Below are 19,568 nucleotides of genomic sequence, written 5' to 3' on the forward strand. Positions count from 1 at the left end.
GGTGCAGCTTCAGTCTTTGATATTAGGTTATTCAATTCAATGTTTGGGAGTATGCAAACATAGGACATATGAATTTGTATAGCAACATTTAAAAATGCTTTTAAACAGTTCAGTAACTTTAATTTCTGTTGTTGTAATAACTGCAGTGAATGAAGAATTCCGTAGTTAACTTGTTGGATAGTTGGATAGGACTCGTGCTTAGGTTCCTCTAATTGAAATGACCTTCTACTGTGTTAAAAAAAAATCTTTTTATTCTTGCGTTAAATTCAATAGAGAATCATGTATCTCCAGGTACACTTTTTGCTACTTCTAAATATGGGAAAAAATGCATTGTTTACATTTACATAAATGACAATTAAGCAACTCAGAGGAAAATTATCAAGAAAGCTTAAGGTATTTTAGCATTTTTCGTGATTATATTACAGCATAAAAGGCAGGCTAAACACTTCTGGTATTGCATGTTATGCGATATATTAACCAGCTACAAAAAAAAGGAAAAAAAAAGTTCGCACTGTGTCACACTGCCAGAATATTTGTATTGACTTATTTTTAGTGTAGTAAAGGCTAAATAACTTCTGCAAGCTTCGCTGCTACTGGAAAAGGTATTAATGTAGTTTCTTGTTATACATTTAGATGTTTGAATGTTGTTGTGCATCCACAGCTCAGATTTCAGAAATGATTTGTCTTTTGCATCTAAGTTGACTATTTGATTGAATTATTGATTTGTAAATCCATTTGAGTCAAGTTTCAGTAGTTTTGTATATCAGTAAGAATGATGTCACAGACCTGTACTGCTGTAGATTGTCCCTTTTGTTGAATTGATAAAAGGTAAATGTATTTATGTTGGATTTCTTTACCCCCCGTGCACTGGGTAGCAGTGTACGGTGCAGCTAATTTCACAGGGTCCTTTGGTCTATATTTCGTTTTACCTGTGAAGCCAACTAAATTAATGATGTCTAGTGTGGAAATCTAAAAATCAACCAAAGCGGTGTTCTAGTAGCTGTCCAAATATGTATTCTAAAGGGAAAATTTACCCTTAAACAGAATTTAAATAGTTTCTGAGCTATCGGACAGATCAGCCTGTACAGTAATTGTGCACAGGATCTGGCTCAAAGTTATAAACAGCAGGTCAGAGCACCAAGGCCATCCAGATGAAACTGAAACAGCATTGCGAGTGGCAGAAATTCTGTTTTTGGATGGATTTTGCTTTAATATCTCATTCAGTAGAACATACAGTATATCCTTGTAGTTTGTAAACAACAGGACTATGCCAATGGCTTTTGCTTACAACAGTAATGGACTTGAGCCCATTTTTTTGCAGTTTTACCAAAGACCTGAACTGTTGTTATTTTTTTTCTTTTGTACTACATTTCATCCTTCGTTTTATTTCAGTAAGAAACCTAAATTGATTTAAAATAAAAAAATTAATCACCTAGTACCTTAAATAGATAATGTTCATTAACAGTAATTAATGGCATCTTTTTCTATCTAAAGTTAGCTATAGTGAGTTGATACAGACATGATCAAACATGCATGGGTCAGATCCTTACAAAATGTGTATTTGTATATTTGAGTTTGTGTTAAGTATACATTGACGTTTATGGCAGGTTTGTGCAATACTGGCGAGCACATGCCGACCTTGAGCAAGGATTCAGTGTCAGTTTAATGGTTGTCTACAGTGAAGGAATGTCAAAGGTGAATGACATTTGTGCTTCTGAAGTGGCCATATAAACCTTTGTTTGTTGATTTTGCTTAATAATCTCAATCACTTTGGAAATTGATGGTTATGCATTATATGCTGTTATGATAGGCCTACAGTGACTGTAAGGTGCTTTCTTTTTGACTCTTTGTTTTCTATTTCTTAAAGCCGTGGTCCATAATTTTGGTTTTGTAAAATGACGGGACAGATGATGATTGTGACAAACATTAATGGCAGATACAGACATAATTAAATCTGAGTTGTTGTTATGGTAATTTGTTGTTGGTCTCTCTGGTGGTCTTCTTGCCCTAATTCAAGTTTTTTTTTAAAAAAAGAAAAGAATCATTCACTTGAGAAGCACAGTTTACAGATTTGTTTAAGGTGGAGTCAGCGATTCTGGATAAAGATTGTTGATACTTGCTGTGGATTTAAGCATGTTAGCAAGAGCCAGATTTACCATCCTTCTTGCTCCCACTGTCTTTCTTTTTATACATCCAAGGCCTTTCCCCTGCCCTTAGCATGAGCATGAATGCCCCCTGTGGCTGATTGGCAGGACCAGTGTTGCGTTTGTTTCCAATTCAGTCTCCAGGATTTTGTCTGTATTTGGGATTATTGCTGCCTGAAATGCCTGATATCACGGCAGCTTTTTCTTTAAGAAAAAATGCTTGTTGCAATGGTTTTAGGCTTTTTTCTATTTTATTTCAATTAAATTACAAGGGCAAATGAAAATTGCAAAAAAAAAAAAATGAGACACTGTCTTGGATTCTGAGCCCATGATCCCACAGAATTCACAGGGATTAGCTGAATTTGTGTTTATTATTGCAACATACTGAAGGGGCTGCTCATTTACAGATCCAGGTATAAACACTTTTTTTTTAAGCGTACAGAAATAATACAGTGGGACAGTGAGGAGATATTTGCTGACTTTGACAAAAAGTATATTGGATTAGAATCGCAGACTTCACCTTTACATTTATCTCTAATGGACCAATTATACCTTCAAGTACATCTGTGCCTTTTAATAATTACATAATGTTGATTGGTATCAAGAAAATATGTCAAGACAGCATTTGCTCTCAGACAGATGATAAAATATAATTGAGTAGAATCAAAATTCCAGTGCCTTACAATATTTTTGTGGACCACAATATGATAAATGATCCTCTGCATTCAGGCCACTTGAGCTGAAAGGAAAAAGGCTGATCTAATGACATTTGGTTTACCAGTTCCACAGTAAGACGCAAAAGTTGTAATTGACTGATAATAACTTATCTCAGTCTGTATTTGCCATACTATTTTTAAAAAAAATGCAATATTTAACCATTGAATACACAATTTTGATCTTAATTAGTCATTTGGCACCAAAAACTCAACTGTTTGTAAGGAAAAGCACCAAATAGGAGGAATCTTGTAAATGAACTGTAATAGATGTATCATTATGCTCTGCATTGGAATAGTTTAATCTATTTTGCATTATTGTTAGTTGTTGTGTTGTCTTTTTGTTTTTAACATTATGAAAATGGAGCCTGAAGATTTATGCAATCTTGTACATGTATATGAGTATGATATATGGAGCTGTTCAAATTAAGTAACATACTAGTACAACGAGTGTTGTCAAAAGTAAATAATCTGAATGTGGAACCGGTTGTTCCATATACTGTAGAAAATTTCAGTAGAAATGTTATTTTAACATTGAAGCCCTGAAATATTGAATGTATTGTTCTAAATTAGATATTCAATGAATAGGTCACTGGATATTATGGAGCACAGTTAATTCATGATGATGTAGCATCTAGTTGTGAACTGCTATTCAATAAAATTTACTAGAACTAAAACAAATGCAAGTTTTCAAGTTTCTATTTGTCAGCATAATGAGGAATTATAGGGAAAGAAATGTATTTTTCTCAGGGTAATACAGTGATTTATTTCATAGAGAATGTGTTAAATCTGAGGAAACTGCATTTCATGGATTTACTCAATGTCATAGGATTAGACATAATTAATCGATTAAACAATAAGTCCCTTATTTTGTGACAAGCTGTATGAATATGTAGGAAGTCCTCTACTGATAATCATAGGAATTATTCTGTTGGTATATTGGTATATTTGTGTTGTGAACACAAAAATAGGTGCAAGTGTTAGAATATTAGATTTCTTTTTTTACATTGAGCATTGTGTACAGCATATTTTCTGTAGTGTATTACTAGTTTGTTAACACTTGTTAAATTGTTACACTACAGTTATGCAATGGTTTACAGAGTTCACAAAATTATTTTTATCATCTTGAGAATTAAAATAATTTTTCATCTGAAATGTGTGAATACTTTTTGTCTCAAACACAATTTACAGAATAAAACTCTGAAAACAACGCATGTGCCTTAAAAGTTGAGTGGACACCAGAGTAAAGGAACTGTGATTTTTAAGGAAAAAAACATTTATTACATCAGTCATATAAAAATATTTATACTATCTAGAAAAAGTATTTCCTGAACAATTAGAGTTTTTTTTTCTTTTCAGAACAGGTGTAGGGAAATGCTAACTGATGTAGCATTAACTTTGGCATGCTTGTGAACACATTTGAACTTTATGGCACAATGGTTGGATAGCTCTCAGGAGACAAGGCATCAAATAGGTAGCATATCAGCTGCTTGGCCTAGAGGAGAGAACATAATAGCAAGATGACTTGTTAATTCAAAAAAAATGTCATGACAATATGACAAATCTTAAAGGGAATCTTCACCCCAAAATCAAATATATATATTTTTCCTTTTAGCTGTACATCTATGTATCAACGTATCAACGTATTGTTTTGGTGTGAGTTGCCTAGTGTTGGATATATTAGCCATAGAGATGTCCGCATTAAGTCAAACAATGGAAATAGATGGCACTCAGCGTGTGGTGCTCAGGCACAAAAAAAAAAATATATATATATATATATATATATATATATATATATATATATATATATATATATATATATATATATATATATATATACATACATATATTAAACTCAACATCATTGTCTGTCTCCAAAAATAATGACCCTTTTACTCAAGATAATCCCTTGTTTCAAGCAGTTTTATGTATTTTCTTTCTACTGAACTACACCCACCGACAGTATCACTGTGCAGAAGGAAGTGTGCATCTACTGTTAGCTCACCTAGCACCATTCAACAAGCTAATGTTGCAGCTCTGCTGAGGAGGACATCATTAATGTTTACATCTCATACTGACACAAGCCTCTCGTCCATGAGTCAATCCACACTTCCTTCTGTGTTGTGATGAAGTTGGCAGGTGTTGTTTGGTAGAAAGAAAAGGGTTATGATTTCTGGAAAGGGGCAAGTTTTATGTTGTTTTGGGTTGTTTTTTTTTTTTTACTTTTTGCACTTTTGCCATCTAGTTCAATCATATTTGAGAGAAAACAGACAACTCTGCGGCTGACATCTCCAACACTCTGTAACTCACAATGAAACAAATTTAGATTGATACATAGCACTACAGGTAAGAAGAAAAATATTATTTTTTTCTTTTTGGGATGAACTATTCCTTTAATCTTTTAGGAATAAATACAGACTGTGAAAATGGCTGAATTTATAATTTACCTCTTTCTGACTTTCTGGGTAGATAATTGTTTTCCCCACTTTTTCAAGGTCTGACCTCTCCTTGTAAATGCTATAACAATGACAGGCACAGGAAAATGAGAAGTTATTTACATATACATATTCCACATGTATGCACAGCAGGTTTTTCTATTCCCATACCTTTCAAGGATCATGTTAAAGCTGGTCATAATCCCTTTGCCTTGGAGAGCCACGATGACACAGGGTGCCGTGTTAAGATGAGCCATCTTTTAGGGAAACAAGAGAAAATCAACAGCTGATTGCTCTGTTTATAGAAAAGTAAACTCTAAACGCGACTTATTTCCAAGCTTAATAGTTTTCCAAACTTCTCACCTTTTCATCTCCTCTTGGTGACACTTTGAGTGTCTCAGCGATATGTTTCCTCTGCTCATTATCCAGTACGCTCATCCTACATGCCACCAGATGGCAGCCTGACCTCAGCAGCTGCTCTAACATGTCCAGCTGGGAAGGTACTTGGCTGAGAGGTGGAGCATTTACTGGTATCAGCAGACAGGTTGTCTGCCAGTCAGCACTGTGTATCACTGGTACCAGTAAACAAGCAAAACGGGACATTTGTTTCTTTACAAAGGTCACCTGGAACTAAGTCATATTTCAACATCAAATCCAGAGGAGCCCCTGCTAAAGTCCTGAATAATGATTATGTAATTTAAAGGGACCTATTTTTCTTCAATAACCCATTGAACCATGCAATGTTCAAAGCTTTGACATTACAGTTTACAAGAGACAGGAAAATGTGCATACGTTTACAGCATTGCTCTTCACAAAAGTTATCAATATACATATAATAGTCTGTTTATCAAAATAAAATCAGATCAATAGTCCAAACCTTCGTTTGGTCCCGATTCCATTGAAGGTGACCAACTTTCCGGGGCCACAGGGGCCAGCATGAAGCTCTGCTCACGCTCCAAAGAGGCTAAAGAGTCTGAGCGCATGCTGAGTATCTGAAAAAACAAACCAAGCACAAACACAGAATGTCTGTCTTCTATCAGTAAAAAGCGCGAGTACTAAGTCCTGTATGTGACATGTATACCTGTTCCTGTCTCATTGTGCTGGTCTCAGCACAACAGAGGCCCTCTGGGAAAAGCCTTTTCACATCCTGAATTGCTCGCTGATATGATCCTGATGCTGTTAATGTTGGTGACAGACTTTTTAAGGCAAAATAGGTTGTTGGTACAGCAAATTTCATTCACAAAGCCAATTCAAAGTGCTTTCCATGATGCAATGTAGCATACAAGGCAAGCCAGTTCTTGAGTGTGTGCTAGTACGCAGTATCGGGCACTGACCATAGATACCATTGTATGAACGAGCCATGCCATAACTGGTCCACAGGGATGGGTCATCTTGGCCGAGCACATTCAGCAGCCTCCCCACAGCGTTTTCCCCCTGGAGGCAGAGAGCCAGTGAGGAGCCAGAGCACAAGTACTCCACGTGGGCCTCCAAGTCTGAGCGGTCCTGCAAACAACAATTAACAATGTATTAATTATTAAGGCTTACTTTTTTGCATGACAGGAATTTTTCAGTTAGATAATCATGACTGGTTACACTTTCTGCAGACAGTAGTGAGGTAGCATTGCTTTTCTCCAGGGTCACTGCATGCAGGCCCACCAGTGCCAGGCCACTCAGTCGGAGTTTGTGGAGTATTTGAGCCAGAGAGTGAGTCCAGATTCTTGGCTTGATTAGGCACACAGTGAGCAGCATCTGTAAATCTGAATAGGATGTTAGCTTGTTATTACAGAAGCTTAATGCATTTCCTGGAGAATAAAAAAAATCTTTTTTTTCTGAGATAACCATGGACTATATGAGTAATAAACGTAGTTACTGCGATGCCAGCCACTGGTTTGTGAACTTTTTTGAAGTGTCGAGTTCAGTGTTTTGGCCATCGCAGTCACATATATTCATAATCAAAAGTGACCATATTTAAACAGAGGGCAGATACACAGACTGTTGCATCAGCCCGTAACTCAAGCAGCCCTGCTCCTAAATATTTGTAACCTTGGGCCTGATAAAATGTACCAGAGCGTTGTTTAAAAAAAAAAAACAACTCACCCAATACAAAGGTCCTGAATGTTGAAACTAGCTGTAAAGACCAAATTTTTTTTTTTCACCAGGCTGTAAACATGTTAATTTCTGCTGTAAATCTGGACATTTTAACATAGGGGTCTATGGGGATTTACTCTGTTTTGGAGCCGGGCTCAAGTGGCCATTTGAGGAACTGGAGTTTTTGGCACTTCTGCCATCAGCTTCCTTTCTCAGCTTCAAAAGTTGCCTCTTGCAATTAACATTGTAATCACTTTCAAATTAAGAGAAAGAAACTTTTCTTTTTTCTCCCATGAGAACTTTTCTCATAATTCTGAGATATTTACACAGCAGATTTTTTTCCTCAGATGATGCATAATGCTTCCACTGTTACACCAGTACTGATGTAACATTTTGATTTTTCAATATTATATTTATGACTTGCATCATCTACACATTCTAAATCACAATTTAGTCACTGAGAGATTTATTGTATTTTTCACAATTTTGTGCTGTACAAATAAATTAGTCAATCTGAGTATTTGCAATCTAAAGAATTACATATCTTATAGACTGTATGTGCTGTCTTTGAGCCAGAAAGCAGTGTGCATGCAGAGTCAAAAGATTTTAATGGGAACAAAAACCTTTTTTGGCATATTACATATGAAAACGTAATTGTTGTGTGCTATGTAAATATTTTTAAGATTGGGTTGTTATCCTTTTATACACAAACCATTTGTGCTGCATCTTTGGGAAGGAAACTTCAGAAGTAGGTGCTGGCTGCGGTCTGTTAAGAATAGAGGTATACACACATAAGGCTATCTGCTCATTTCCTCTTTAATGTTGTGACAGGCTCGAATACTTCATCACTTTTTAGACTTGGTATCTGATATTTTGTTTGTCATGTTTTCTACAAAAATCAACAAATATACCTGGAATCATCTCATGCTCAAAGAAGAAGAGGGAGGCTTGTCTGAAAGCCACTTCAGGTGTAGGTGACATCAGGACACCGAGGTTACCAGGGTGATCGTGTGGCAGGAGATTCCGCATTGAAGCAAAAGCATCCACCCGTCTAAGAGCACACAGTAAAGCAGGAGAGGACATCAGCTTTTTCAGGCTGTCTTGACAGAGCTGCTCTCCCACCTCATATGGACTCAGCTCCTGAGCCTGAAGTCGAGTCAACGCAGGCAGCCACTTCAGGCCAAGCAGCTCGAACCCTGCATGTCGTACATCACGTGGAATATCAATAAAAAAAAGATTAAAAAAAAAAAACATTGAAAAATGAGCAAAGGGTTAAGTTAAGAGAATTCTGATTGCATAATTCACTTTCTAATAAACTGCGTAGGCTCTTTGTGTATTTAACAGTGTATTTTGTTGTTTTTTGCCACCTCCAGTTCTAAACTAGGACAGGCTGTGCTCTCACAAATACTGTTGAACTTCACCCACCTCCCTGGCCTTCTGTCAGCACTCTGTGTAGGAGGCTCAGGCCTTGGCTCATGTCCTTCCCACACAAGGTCAAAATCACCACCTGCTCCATGTTGGACTTGGATGACCACTTTTGATGGGACAGGATCACACTGGAAGGATCTGGCACTGCCCACATACACCTGACTAAAAAGAAAACATAAGAAACATACAGCAAAATGGCAGAGGGGCGTACTGGCATTGAACACAGTTCTTACCAAAGATATGGAACAGTTTACTGCTGTAAGGCACGGTGTGGAAACAGACGCTTGGCTCCACTGCGTGAACACCATCATGTCTGGAGAGGATGCAGCCTAGAAGCCTCTGTGCCTTAAATTCTCTCATTAAGGCTGAAACAATATGGCAACTGCAGTGTTATTTTACTGTCAGGGAAACACAATGCAGGCTTAATTTTTAACATTATTACATTTTTACTTTATGATTAATAATGTTGTAGATATAATTCTAGATGGCATTCAGACCTGCTGGCAGACTAACACTGTGGTGCACTGCATTTTCTTTTCTCAGCAACAACACCAGACAGTGAGAGGGCAACTCCATCTGACCCTGATCCAGGGTCACAGCATGTGGACCGCAGAACACAAGTGCCTGGAGAAAACACACACAGGCTTCAATGCTGTGATGAAAAATACAGAGGTGCAAATGCCTGTAAATAGTAAAATTCCCTACAATGCAACTATGTTAAAATATAAAACATATTATCGATTATTGACTTTTGTCACGAGACTCTAAAATCTTATCTTTTGTTCTACACACTGTTCTCCTGAATGTCAGAGCTCTGTTTATCTTTCAGTTCTACCTGCTGGTTGGAGAGTCCAATGACTGCAGCTCCATTTCTCCAAAGCTGCAGCCTCTGCAGCCCCAACACACTGAAGCCTCTTTGTTCACAAACAGCCAGCACTCGGCCGTAGCAACATGGACGCACAACAGGCGACACCACAAGGAGTAAGTCAGCTGTGCAGGGAGGGAGAAAGAGATAGCAGATCCACTCAAGTAAAAAAAAAATCTTTGATCATTGACTGCAAACAAAATTTTCCTCAAGACGGTAAAGATGAAAGTTGAAAATGAAATGTGGACAGAAGCCATTTTCCGCTTTTGAGAGTTTTGGCTCCTTTTTGAGTTAACAGTACCTTTTGTCGTAGCACACAGAAAAGAGGGTGATCTGCTTGAATTGAACAGGCTGCCTTCGACACTGTCATCCGAAAGTACAACTCTACAAACAAAAGTAAGCGTAACTGATTATGACACTATTAGAATAAAAAAAATGTAACTAGTGATAAAAGGTGTATTCTGTAGTCAGTAGAGCCCTCAGAGATTTTTCATAAAGGTGGCCAGATGGGGCCACTGAAAAGTGGCACACAAAACTAAAAGCCATGATATCCTGCTGAAGATAAATCTCTAACATCTGACTGCTAAACTTTAAAAAAAAATGCATGATGTAAAAAAAATATCACACGTTAAATGTTTTGACAGCAAACCTATTCACAAGACGGTTGTGTTTCTCTGCACTTCCTCCTTGAAGTCTTCCTGAGAACCACAAGCACAGCTCCCTGTGGACCTGACTGGCAAGTCGAGGGGAGTAGAGGAGTGGAGGCTCTTGACCTCTGCAGTGAAGAGGGTCGAGATGTGTCTTTCTGGACAGCTGAGGATCTAAGGAACTAGTTAAATCTTTCAACACCGAGTGCGCATGAAGGCCTCGAACAGCAAGGACAAGTACAGGCTGGCAGCTCTCATCACTTCTCTGGATAACTGGTACAGCACCTGATATGAATCAGAGAGAGAATTTTTAAAGACTATTTTTATTCAGTGAGGACACTGACAAAAGGCCACAGTTGGAACAAGGACATACTGCAGACCAATGAGCCACAAGGAGAGTTACTGAGTATATCACGACCTATAGTTATGTCCTACCAGCACTGCTGTCGATCAGGAACCTCTGTGGTGGATACAGGAGCCGCACACCACACACATCGAGTCCGGAGTCGAGAACAAGCTGGAGGGTGTAGTGTGTTATGAGGGGATTCAGAAAGAAAGCTCTGCCCCCCAGAGCAACTGATACCTACAACAAAAAAGAGAGCAACATATCTGCTCCACCTTCACTGCTACGCCTCGGTGCTTTTTAGGATCAAAAGACACAAACCTTTGAAGGACAACATGCTCACCTCTGTGTGCAGCTCTTGTGTGATTGCTCTTCCCTTACAAACTCGCTCCTGAGTTTCCACAGTCTGCCAGTAAAACTCTGGACTGGGACCAAATGTCCTCTCTATCACCTGAAATATAAGGCCGAGGGAACAGAATACCGTCAAGACAACGCAAAATCACCCGTGTGCTTGGAAATATGTTGTCTGAAGACAACCACCTTTTTGTTGGAGGTAGTGGAGATGAAACAATTTAAATAAGAGGATGGCAGATGGATTGGTGAAGCATAGGGTTGTTTGTCCTGCAAGTTTTTGAGCTGAGGGAGCCAGCGAGCGATAAGAGTGAGCGAGGTCTCAGAGAGGAACTTGCAGACTTGGTTATAGAAAGGTGTGTGGATGTCTATGTCCCTTTTCTACAAACCAAAGAAAAGAACAGCATCAGTACACATACTGTAAAGCCTAAAGAGTAATGTTTCTCTTTTTTTGCTTTGTAACTATTCACCCTTGGTGTATAAGGTTGACGAGCCACAGCTAAAACATGCAAAGCCAGTCCATCCTCTGTCCACAGCTGCTGAAGTCCAGCAACCCAGAATGGGATCTTTGCACTGGCCTCATCTTCATCATGGTGTGCTTCTGAGCCAACCTATTAATATACACATAAACAAGTGACCCTTACATGAATGATGAAGCATGAACACAGCTTTACCAGGGACGAATGTTGGCACGTACCAAAGACAGAAACCACGCCACTAAAGTGTTGTAGATGTTTGACTTGGTCGCAGCTGGATTCAGATGTTTTTTCTTCCCTTGAGCTTTGGCTCCAACCACACCGGGACTGGAGAGGTCCACGATCAGTAGCATACATGACTTACTTTCAATATCTGTGGGGAGTGAACTGATTGACTGTAGGTGAGATGCCTCCTGAAAAAAAAACACATATAAGAGCCTGAGCCATCATTTTAAAAGAATACCATGCCTGCAAAATAACCATTTGTACATCAATTATAACCTTTGATGTTGTGAGGAAAACTTTTTTTCCCCCACATGCCTCTACGGTGAACTCGGTGAATCCAAAAAAAAGGCAAACATTTTGTTTGAACTGAAGTCATTGGGTCCACATTTAATAACAGCAACGCCATATCTAAACATCTGTTTACAAACTCACACAACTTGTTCAGTGTAATCAAAGTCTCATTTGTCCAGTCGTATGCGCAGTACTTCCCAAACACATGCATTTTTGCTAAAACATTACAATATTATTTATGAAACGCTGCCGCCTACAAGTTGAGCACTCTGAACATGCCTGAGCACACACATGGGTTTGACCTCCCTTTGAGTAGAGTTTAAACCCACAGCGCAGGCCAAGGCTGCTACTCTACCGTGCATGAAACTGTTTGTACTTGTCTGTGTATCAAATTGTAATGTTTTAGCAAAAGTGTGTGTGTTTGTGTGACTTTGTAAAAGGATGTTTTGATATTGTTTTGCTGCTGTTAAATGAAACCAACTATCATCTCAATTCTTGGAGAATTTCCCCCTTTTTTGGATTCTCTGTTCACTGTGAAGGCATGCCAGAAAAACAGTTTTCTTCACAGCATAACACAGGATGAGTAATTGATTATGCAAATGCTCATGTGGGTGGTGAAGTATTCGAGTTTTGTGGAACTACTTACAAAATCATAAAGGACATCAGTCCTTTCAGCAGCAGACTGCTTCTGACTGACAGATTTTGTTGGACGATGTATCTCCAGTTGCTTAAGAATCTGCTGATGTCGCTCATGTTGTAATGTCTGCTTAACTTGTTGTCTCTGTAGATCACTAACAAAAGCATCATCATGGTTATTTTTTTTATTCTTAATAATGTACATAACAAATAAAGAAAAAATAAATACATACCTCTGCTGCTTTGGCTCTTTGATTGTACTTTGCTGATTTGTCAGTGGGCTCTCCATTTTAGGGTTTCTGTACTCAAACTGTACATTTGAAGATTGTTCATTTGCCCACAGATGGTGTGACTCAAGGCTACAGTTAGACTCTACCAACTGGGGTAGCTTCTCTCTCTGATCCACTTCATTCCTTGGCACTGAATATGGAGAATCTCTACATTTATTGTGACATTTATTCCCATTTCTTTTCATCTCCCTGATTTTCTGAAGCAGCATACTCTTGCCAGTCACTTCACTAGAAGCAGAGAAATGACAAAAAATGAAACAAAATGTGCTGTACTTTAGCGTGACAAATGTGTCTAATGCAGGGAATATTTACCTGTCCCCCATCTGTGATCCAGCAGGCACTTTAAGACTGGGTTTCTTTGCAGGAGGTGTTTCCTGTTGAGTGTTGTGTTTGGACTCTGATGAAGGATTTGGGGATGTTCTCGGTGGTTTTATTGAAGGATCGGGGCAACGCAGGTCAATATAAACAGTGGGAGGTTCTTGGTGGTTGAGCTGCAGCTCTGCTTCCATCCTCTTAGATGATTTGTTCCATACATTATTCAATCTGCATGAAACAGACAATTGTTATCATTATCTTACATATTTGGTCACAAAACCTTGGCAGTGATATGACTCACCGGATGTGGTTTGAACTTATCACAGGCTCGGACACAGACTTTGATGACTGGCTCTGACAGAAAGCGACTAGTCTCTCCATTATCTTCTCCGGTGACCTGTCCTTGTCCCCATCTATGAACAAAATTTGGGTTGAAACTATACCAGAAGAAAGTCAATTCATAATGGAATGAAATATTTAAATCCACAAGTGTTGTAATTACCTGCATGTGCTTTTGCAGGTTCAACTGAAACACGTTTGTGTGTATGCAGCCCATCCTCTGTCAGATTTCGGATGACATCTTCCAAATCCCACTGGTCAAGCCTCTGATGTTGATGTGTAACAAAACCAGTATTTTTTTTCTAAGGTATAGCCCCTATATAGAGTATGATTATGATAATTTAACTGCACTTTTTTATTTTTTTACTTTTCCGAACTCACCGTAAATGACAGAACAGGAAAACTCTCATCAGATTTCGGAATGTCCACATTTGGTTTTATAGAGACATCCATCTTGGCTCCATTCAGCTCCCCAATACCTCTCTTACAAGCGTCTGTCTTTAATGGCGAAGCAGGGAAGGAAAGGAAAAGGTGAAAATTTACTGTATGCCATGATACACGGGTGTGAATGGTGGTTGTTGGTCAATATAGCTCACCTCAACACCAGCATCAGAGTGGTGTGTACCCCACTGAGTTGCAGAAGGGCCTTCTAAGATTTCAACATCATCTAACTTTCCACTCTCTTCTGGCCAGAGCGTCTGTGCTTCAGTTTTCAACAACTCCTAATTGAGAAAACACATGCACACAAAATCAAAAACAGTACACATGCTCAAACATCTGTAACTACCAGTCATGTTTGTTAAGGTGTTGTGACATTAACACTCATGATGTCACTATTTTTATATGCACTTTGATATACTTTGATATACTTTGCACTTTAATGTGCTTTAAATTCAAGAGTTTGTTTTTTCATTGGCATTATACTTTCTTTATTTGAGATCATCTCCATTATTAGCATCTTATTTGCCATATATACATACACACACACACACACAGACACACACACACACACATATATACAGTTATTTCTTTTACTCTTAACTTTATCTGCTTAATGTTCTTAATGTTTGGTATGTAAGCAAGGGGCTCCGTGGGCTTCTGATATTTTACTTTTAATCTGCAAAGCACTTTGCACTTAAGATTGAAAATTGCTATATCAATAAAGATAGGTATTATCATTATTATTATAAAATGTACTAACCTCTAGCTCATCATCATCCACTGGACAACTTAGGTCAAAGTCTTCAGGGACCTTTAGGGAAAGACCAGCTGGTCTTTGATATATGGTGACAATCTCTTCATCTTTGGGCTGAAACATTAAGAGTATTTTGTTATTTTCAGTTGTTAAAAAAGTTATGTAGCCTGACGTTATATTGTTTGGTCAGTTAGCTAGCAGACGTTAGGACATTTCTGGGGAAAAAAGATATACATACCGACAAAGAATCAAAGTCGATAGATGGTAAATGCGGTTTCACCTTCTCCACAATTGAATCCCAACACGACGAATAATGTAGGTCCATTACTAGCGCTAAATTAAAGGTTTTTTCCCTGTAACTTCACCGTGTATGTGCCGCAGTCCATTTTGAGGAGCCTTGGTTACCATTGGCAACGGAAAGCTTCTCTGAGCAGCGCGTGTGCGCAGTGTGAGCCTTCAACAATGTTGCCTTCAAGGGCTGTCAGAAATATCACGATTTACTAACTCACGCCTCATTAAAAGAAACAAAAAGAAACTTGTCTTATTCTGCGTTAAAATTAGGTCGTTTTACCGTGTTTTAAGAGGCCATATGAACTCCCCCTGCTTTTCGTATTCATGATTTCGACAGGGGAAATTTATTGGAAGCTCAGAGTTTACGACTTTATGTACACAACTTCCCACCTGGAAAACACGAGCTGACGAGTTGCGTTTGAATGCAGCAACACACCTGACCAGGGATTAGCATATAGCCATCGTTGCTGTTGGTGTTCATGAAAGAGTTGAAGAGACACATGTCGAATTCAGGTTACGTTCAGCAGTCTGCCCCAAATATAATGTAACGTTACAGACAATGGTAAGTCCACTGTATGAACAAGCTAGCTTTTCGGCTTGCCGATATGGGAGTCATACTAATAAGAAATAGTGCACTCGGCGACCTATCAGACTAACGTTAGCCGTTGTGCTATCTTTTGCAGAATGCATCTACCACAAGGAGCCAACTGTTTGACCAAGAGGTAAGTTTACAGTCATTTTTAAACTCATTTTTTTCTTTAAAACGTTACCATTTTGCTAATTCGTTAGAGACAAGTTAGTGGTGTACGGTACAGGTGGGACAAATTAGCTATTTCTTGGAAGTGGTAAAGTTTGTGAAGTACATGGGACTTTTTAATTTTTTCTTTTTTTTTTAGAGAAAGTGCACACACGCTTTAAAACATTTATTGCACTCTTGTGGCAAATTTCCAACTGTGCATTTTTAAAGTGACACACATGAATCTTTACTACATAAGGTATACACACAGCAAGTAACATTATAGTGTCTGGGCTGTACAGATATCTCTTGCTGCATGTTATTTTTACAAAACTGTTGTTTAACCAGCCCAGTCCTATAATGATTAACTAAACTGTGAATTGTACTTTATGAGTCTGGCTTCCCCAACACTTAATTCTGCAGGTATCTACAAATGAGACAATTTCCAAACAAACATGAGGAAACTAAGAAATTAAACTCATCATCAGAGACAGAGCAGCACTTTGTTGCCTTTGGACTAATAAACAAATTAGATTAAACAACAACAAAAAACACAACAAAACCAACTTACTAACCAAACAAACTAAAAGTAGAATGTAGTAAATGCCATTTCAGTTTTGTGGCTTTTAGTTTTGCATAAGGTTTATGGGGCTTCCAAAAGTACACCTGTGTGGTCATCGTAAAGTACAGGCCTGCTGCCCCATAGTTTCTTCCTGGTTATCACCATTTTTATTGTCCCCAAATTGCAAACATAACAAAGGATGTGTGACTTTATTGTTATGTAATTTTGATACTTTCTGTGTTCAAGGGCGTGAAGGGAAGTTCAAGTGATTTATGGAACATAAACAATAAGCTTCAAAATATATTACTTTTAAAAAAAATACAACAATATGCATCACATTTAATGTCATCAGTTTTGTTGTCTGTTTAGTTTTTTATAAAGCTCCTGCAATCATATTAAGCAACTCCACCTGGTAACCCGATCCCATTTGTATTAGATTGAAGAAAATTCCAACAAACTGTCACTTTTCTGCAGGGAGGTGATGACGTTACCTGCTGTGTTTACATATTCCCACAATTAGACATTGACTATTAAGAAATAATAGTCATGCTTCATTTGTCCTTTCATTTTGAAAGATCATAGCAATTCACAGCTTAAGTCTTTTTGTACCATTTTATCTAAAGGCTACAGATGGAAACTATTTTTCTATCAATATAAGCCAAAATGTGAAACAAGACCCTGAATATTGCATCAGTGCTACAATTAAAATCTTAAATTAAAATCTTTAAACTGAATGAATATATTTTGATGAAAATATTATAGATAACACCAATCAACTCCCTAAACATTTATGCATGTTTGTCTAGCAACTTTTGAAGAGTTCACTGTCAACATCCCGCAGGTCCTGACCAGCTGCACGTGGTGGGCTGGTGCATGTAATGTTGTTGTATATAGTGATGGTTGAATCAGGCTCTTCACCCTCTGCGTGGGTCTCCACTTGCCGAGGTATTACCGTCGGATTCCTCAAGCTGTAGTTTCTGAGTGGGAGAGCACTGCAGTCGCATTTCCACTGGTTCCCAGACAGCAAAAGTTTTTCCATACTCTCTGGAAAATCAGGGACCATGCTTGTCAAGCTATTATCTCTCAGGTCCAGATAGCGCAGCTTTGGGAGTAGCTGCTTTGTGCCATTCTGCAAAAATTGTCGACATTCATTGTTGGACAACAGCAAATACTCTAAGTTCTTTAGGTCAGAGAAGGTATGGGTTGTGAGGACCTCCAGCTTGTTGTAACTTAAGTCCAGTCCCAATAGACCCACCAGGTCTACAAAGCTGGGGTGTTCCACCTCAGAGATGTTGTTGTGCTGCAAGAAAAGCCTCCTTAGACCAGAGAGTCCAGTGAAAGCTTGAGTTGTGACCCTTGTTAGACAGCCTCTATCCAGATGAAGGCTGTGAAGCTTTGACAGACCTTTAAACATTTGGTCTGGTAGACTCTGGAAGCAGCTTCCAGAGAGGTTGATGACAGCCACATGAGAGAGTCCAGTGAAACTACCCGCTTGTGCCTCCTGCACTTGGTTGTGCTCTAGCTCCAGGACCTCCAGATGACCAAGCCCTTCAAAGATCCTTTCCCCCAGGGCTCGGATTTTGTTGTAGCTGAGTCGTAGCTCTTCTAAGTACTGCAGATCCCGGAAAGTCCTAGGCCTAATTCCAGTGATAGAATTGTTGGAAAGACGCAGTACATGAAGACTGAGCAGGCCCACAAAAGTGTCGTCATGGAGAGCTGTCAGTCTGTTGTTTGTGAGATCCAACCATCTTAGTGACTTCATACCTAGAAAGGCTCTGGGCGCCACTGTCACAATCTGATTCTGGGCCAGGTAAAGCTTTTGCAGTTTGGTCAGTTTAACAAACACATTAGCTTTGATAACCTTGAGGTGATTTCCAGTCAGATCTAACTCTTTAAGCTCAGCAAGATTTTGGAAAAGCTGTGGCTGCAAGTAAGGGAGTCGGTTTCCTGCGAGGATGAGCTCCCGTAGACCCTGCAGGTCACTGAAAGCTGTCTCAGGTAAAACTGTTAACGAGTTCCAGCCTAGATTGAGGAGCCACATTTGTGAGAGTCCTGCAAACAGTCGTTCCTCAATACGACTGATCTGGTTGTTGTGCAGACTGAGTGAAGCAAGGTTGGGTGTATTCTGGAAGATCACAGCTGGCAACGCCCGCAGGCGATTTCGCTCAAGATGAATGTGTGCGAGCGACCTTAGCCCTTTGAAAGCCTGAGGATCAAGTGTCACCAGCTGGCCACTCTGCAGATTTAAAAAGTCGAGGATAGAAAGATCCTTAAAGGACACAGCTGGAAGGGAGGTGAACAGGTTGCCATCCAGCCAGAGAGAATGAGTAGAGGGGGGCATGTCAGATGGGACCTGTGTGAAGTTACGAGCACTGCAGTACATGTTGAGCTCCAAGGTGTAGTCATCATGCAGACAGGTGCATCCCTTAGAACATGGAATAGGCTCTTCGACCACTTTCTCTCCAGTTGTGTCTGGGTCTGGCAACACCAGTGATGTTCCCAGTGCACACAAAGCCAACAGCACAATGGTTTGCATACCAGCTGTGGATTGAAAATTAACATCAAAATTAAAACAATAGGCAGTTCACTACAGAATACAGAATTCAGAAATGTGTCATTTTAAATGTTTTAATGCTGCAATGCCTAAATGAAACTGCTTACCTTCAATATGAGAGGTCTTGATTTATGGTGGACAGGCTGTGAAACACTGAATGACTGAACCTTGTGCAGTTGTTTGTATGCTGAATGGAAAGTCTGCCAAGCCCCCAAAGCCTTTTTTTTTTTTTTTTTTTTTAAAGTTGGGTGCACTGAATATGTGCAATTAACCCATTCATGCCCATTAGATTTGTGCTAAATTTTGTCATCTTCATGTATAGATCTTTTTTCACTTTTCTAATTTGTTTTCTGCCAACATCAACTTTGATCACTTTAATACATTGATCTCACATCTTCAGTGATTTTACTATAACAGTATAATGTAAAATGAGAATATACTTTCCGTTGCCTCACTGTACTTAATTAAGATTCTATGAATTTTTATGCACATGTGCCTCAGTTACTGACTGCTAAAATAGCCAATCTCACACCTGTTGTATTGTTAACATAATGAGGGATTCAGTGTAAAGGCTCAAACACATTTTTTGTGTGCACATCTGTGGACAGCTGCAGACTTTGACCGTTCACACAGACCTACATCCG

The 19,568-nt window shown here is 38.9% G+C and overlaps 3 protein-coding genes and 1 long non-coding RNA gene across 4 annotated transcripts; 1 reads left to right on the forward strand and 3 right to left on the reverse strand.

Moving 5' to 3' along the window:
* Positions 1 to 4,110: 4,110 nt before the first annotated feature.
* LOC121957308 (dynein axonemal assembly factor 8-like) lies at positions 4,111 to 7,162 on the reverse strand. Its single transcript, XM_042505879.1, has 8 exons — positions 6,886 to 7,162; positions 6,627 to 6,795; positions 6,374 to 6,468; positions 6,170 to 6,284; positions 5,656 to 5,864; positions 5,464 to 5,549; positions 5,305 to 5,374; positions 4,111 to 4,352 (listed from the first exon to the last, which is right to left on the reverse strand). The coding sequence occupies exons 1-8, from the start codon at positions 7,132 to 7,134 to the stop codon at positions 4,284 to 4,286; spliced, it is 1,062 nt and encodes a 353-aa protein (XP_042361813.1). The 5' UTR covers positions 7,135 to 7,162; the 3' UTR covers positions 4,111 to 4,283.
* Positions 7,163 to 8,072: 910 nt separating this feature from the next.
* LOC121956230 (dynein axonemal assembly factor 8-like) lies at positions 8,073 to 14,049 on the reverse strand. Its single transcript, XM_042504361.1, has 19 exons — positions 13,968 to 14,049; positions 13,750 to 13,852; positions 13,549 to 13,660; positions 13,245 to 13,475; positions 12,876 to 13,160; positions 12,653 to 12,797; positions 11,712 to 11,903; positions 11,485 to 11,625; positions 11,204 to 11,395; positions 11,007 to 11,114; positions 10,756 to 10,903; positions 10,323 to 10,605; positions 9,975 to 10,057; positions 9,644 to 9,798; positions 9,306 to 9,432; positions 9,042 to 9,173; positions 8,806 to 8,970; positions 8,292 to 8,576; positions 8,073 to 8,146 (listed from the first exon to the last, which is right to left on the reverse strand). Exons 1-19 carry the CDS (start codon positions 14,037 to 14,039, stop codon positions 8,073 to 8,075), a joined length of 3,033 nt encoding a protein of 1,010 aa, XP_042360295.1. The 5' UTR covers positions 14,040 to 14,049.
* A 619-nt stretch (positions 14,050 to 14,668) lies between these two features.
* Positions 14,669 to 16,680, forward strand: LOC121956043. Its single transcript, XR_006106663.1, has 2 exons — positions 14,669 to 15,634; positions 15,756 to 16,680. It is a non-coding gene; the product is annotated as an uncharacterized LOC121956043 (long non-coding RNA).
* igfals (insulin-like growth factor binding protein, acid labile subunit) lies at positions 15,983 to 19,106 on the reverse strand. The gene is made up of 2 exons (XM_042504125.1): positions 19,032 to 19,106; positions 15,983 to 18,911 (listed from the first exon to the last, which is right to left on the reverse strand). Exon 2 carries the CDS (start codon positions 18,904 to 18,906, stop codon positions 17,173 to 17,175), a length of 1,734 nt encoding a protein of 577 aa, XP_042360059.1. The 5' UTR covers positions 18,907 to 18,911; positions 19,032 to 19,106; the 3' UTR covers positions 15,983 to 17,172.
* Between the last annotated feature and the right edge of the window lie 462 nt (positions 19,107 to 19,568).

The sequence above is a fragment of the Plectropomus leopardus genome, chromosome 17 (assembly GCF_008729295.1).
Source record: "Plectropomus leopardus isolate mb chromosome 17, YSFRI_Pleo_2.0, whole genome shotgun sequence".
In the NCBI taxonomy this organism is placed as follows: Eukaryota; Metazoa; Chordata; class Actinopteri; order Perciformes; family Serranidae; genus Plectropomus; species Plectropomus leopardus.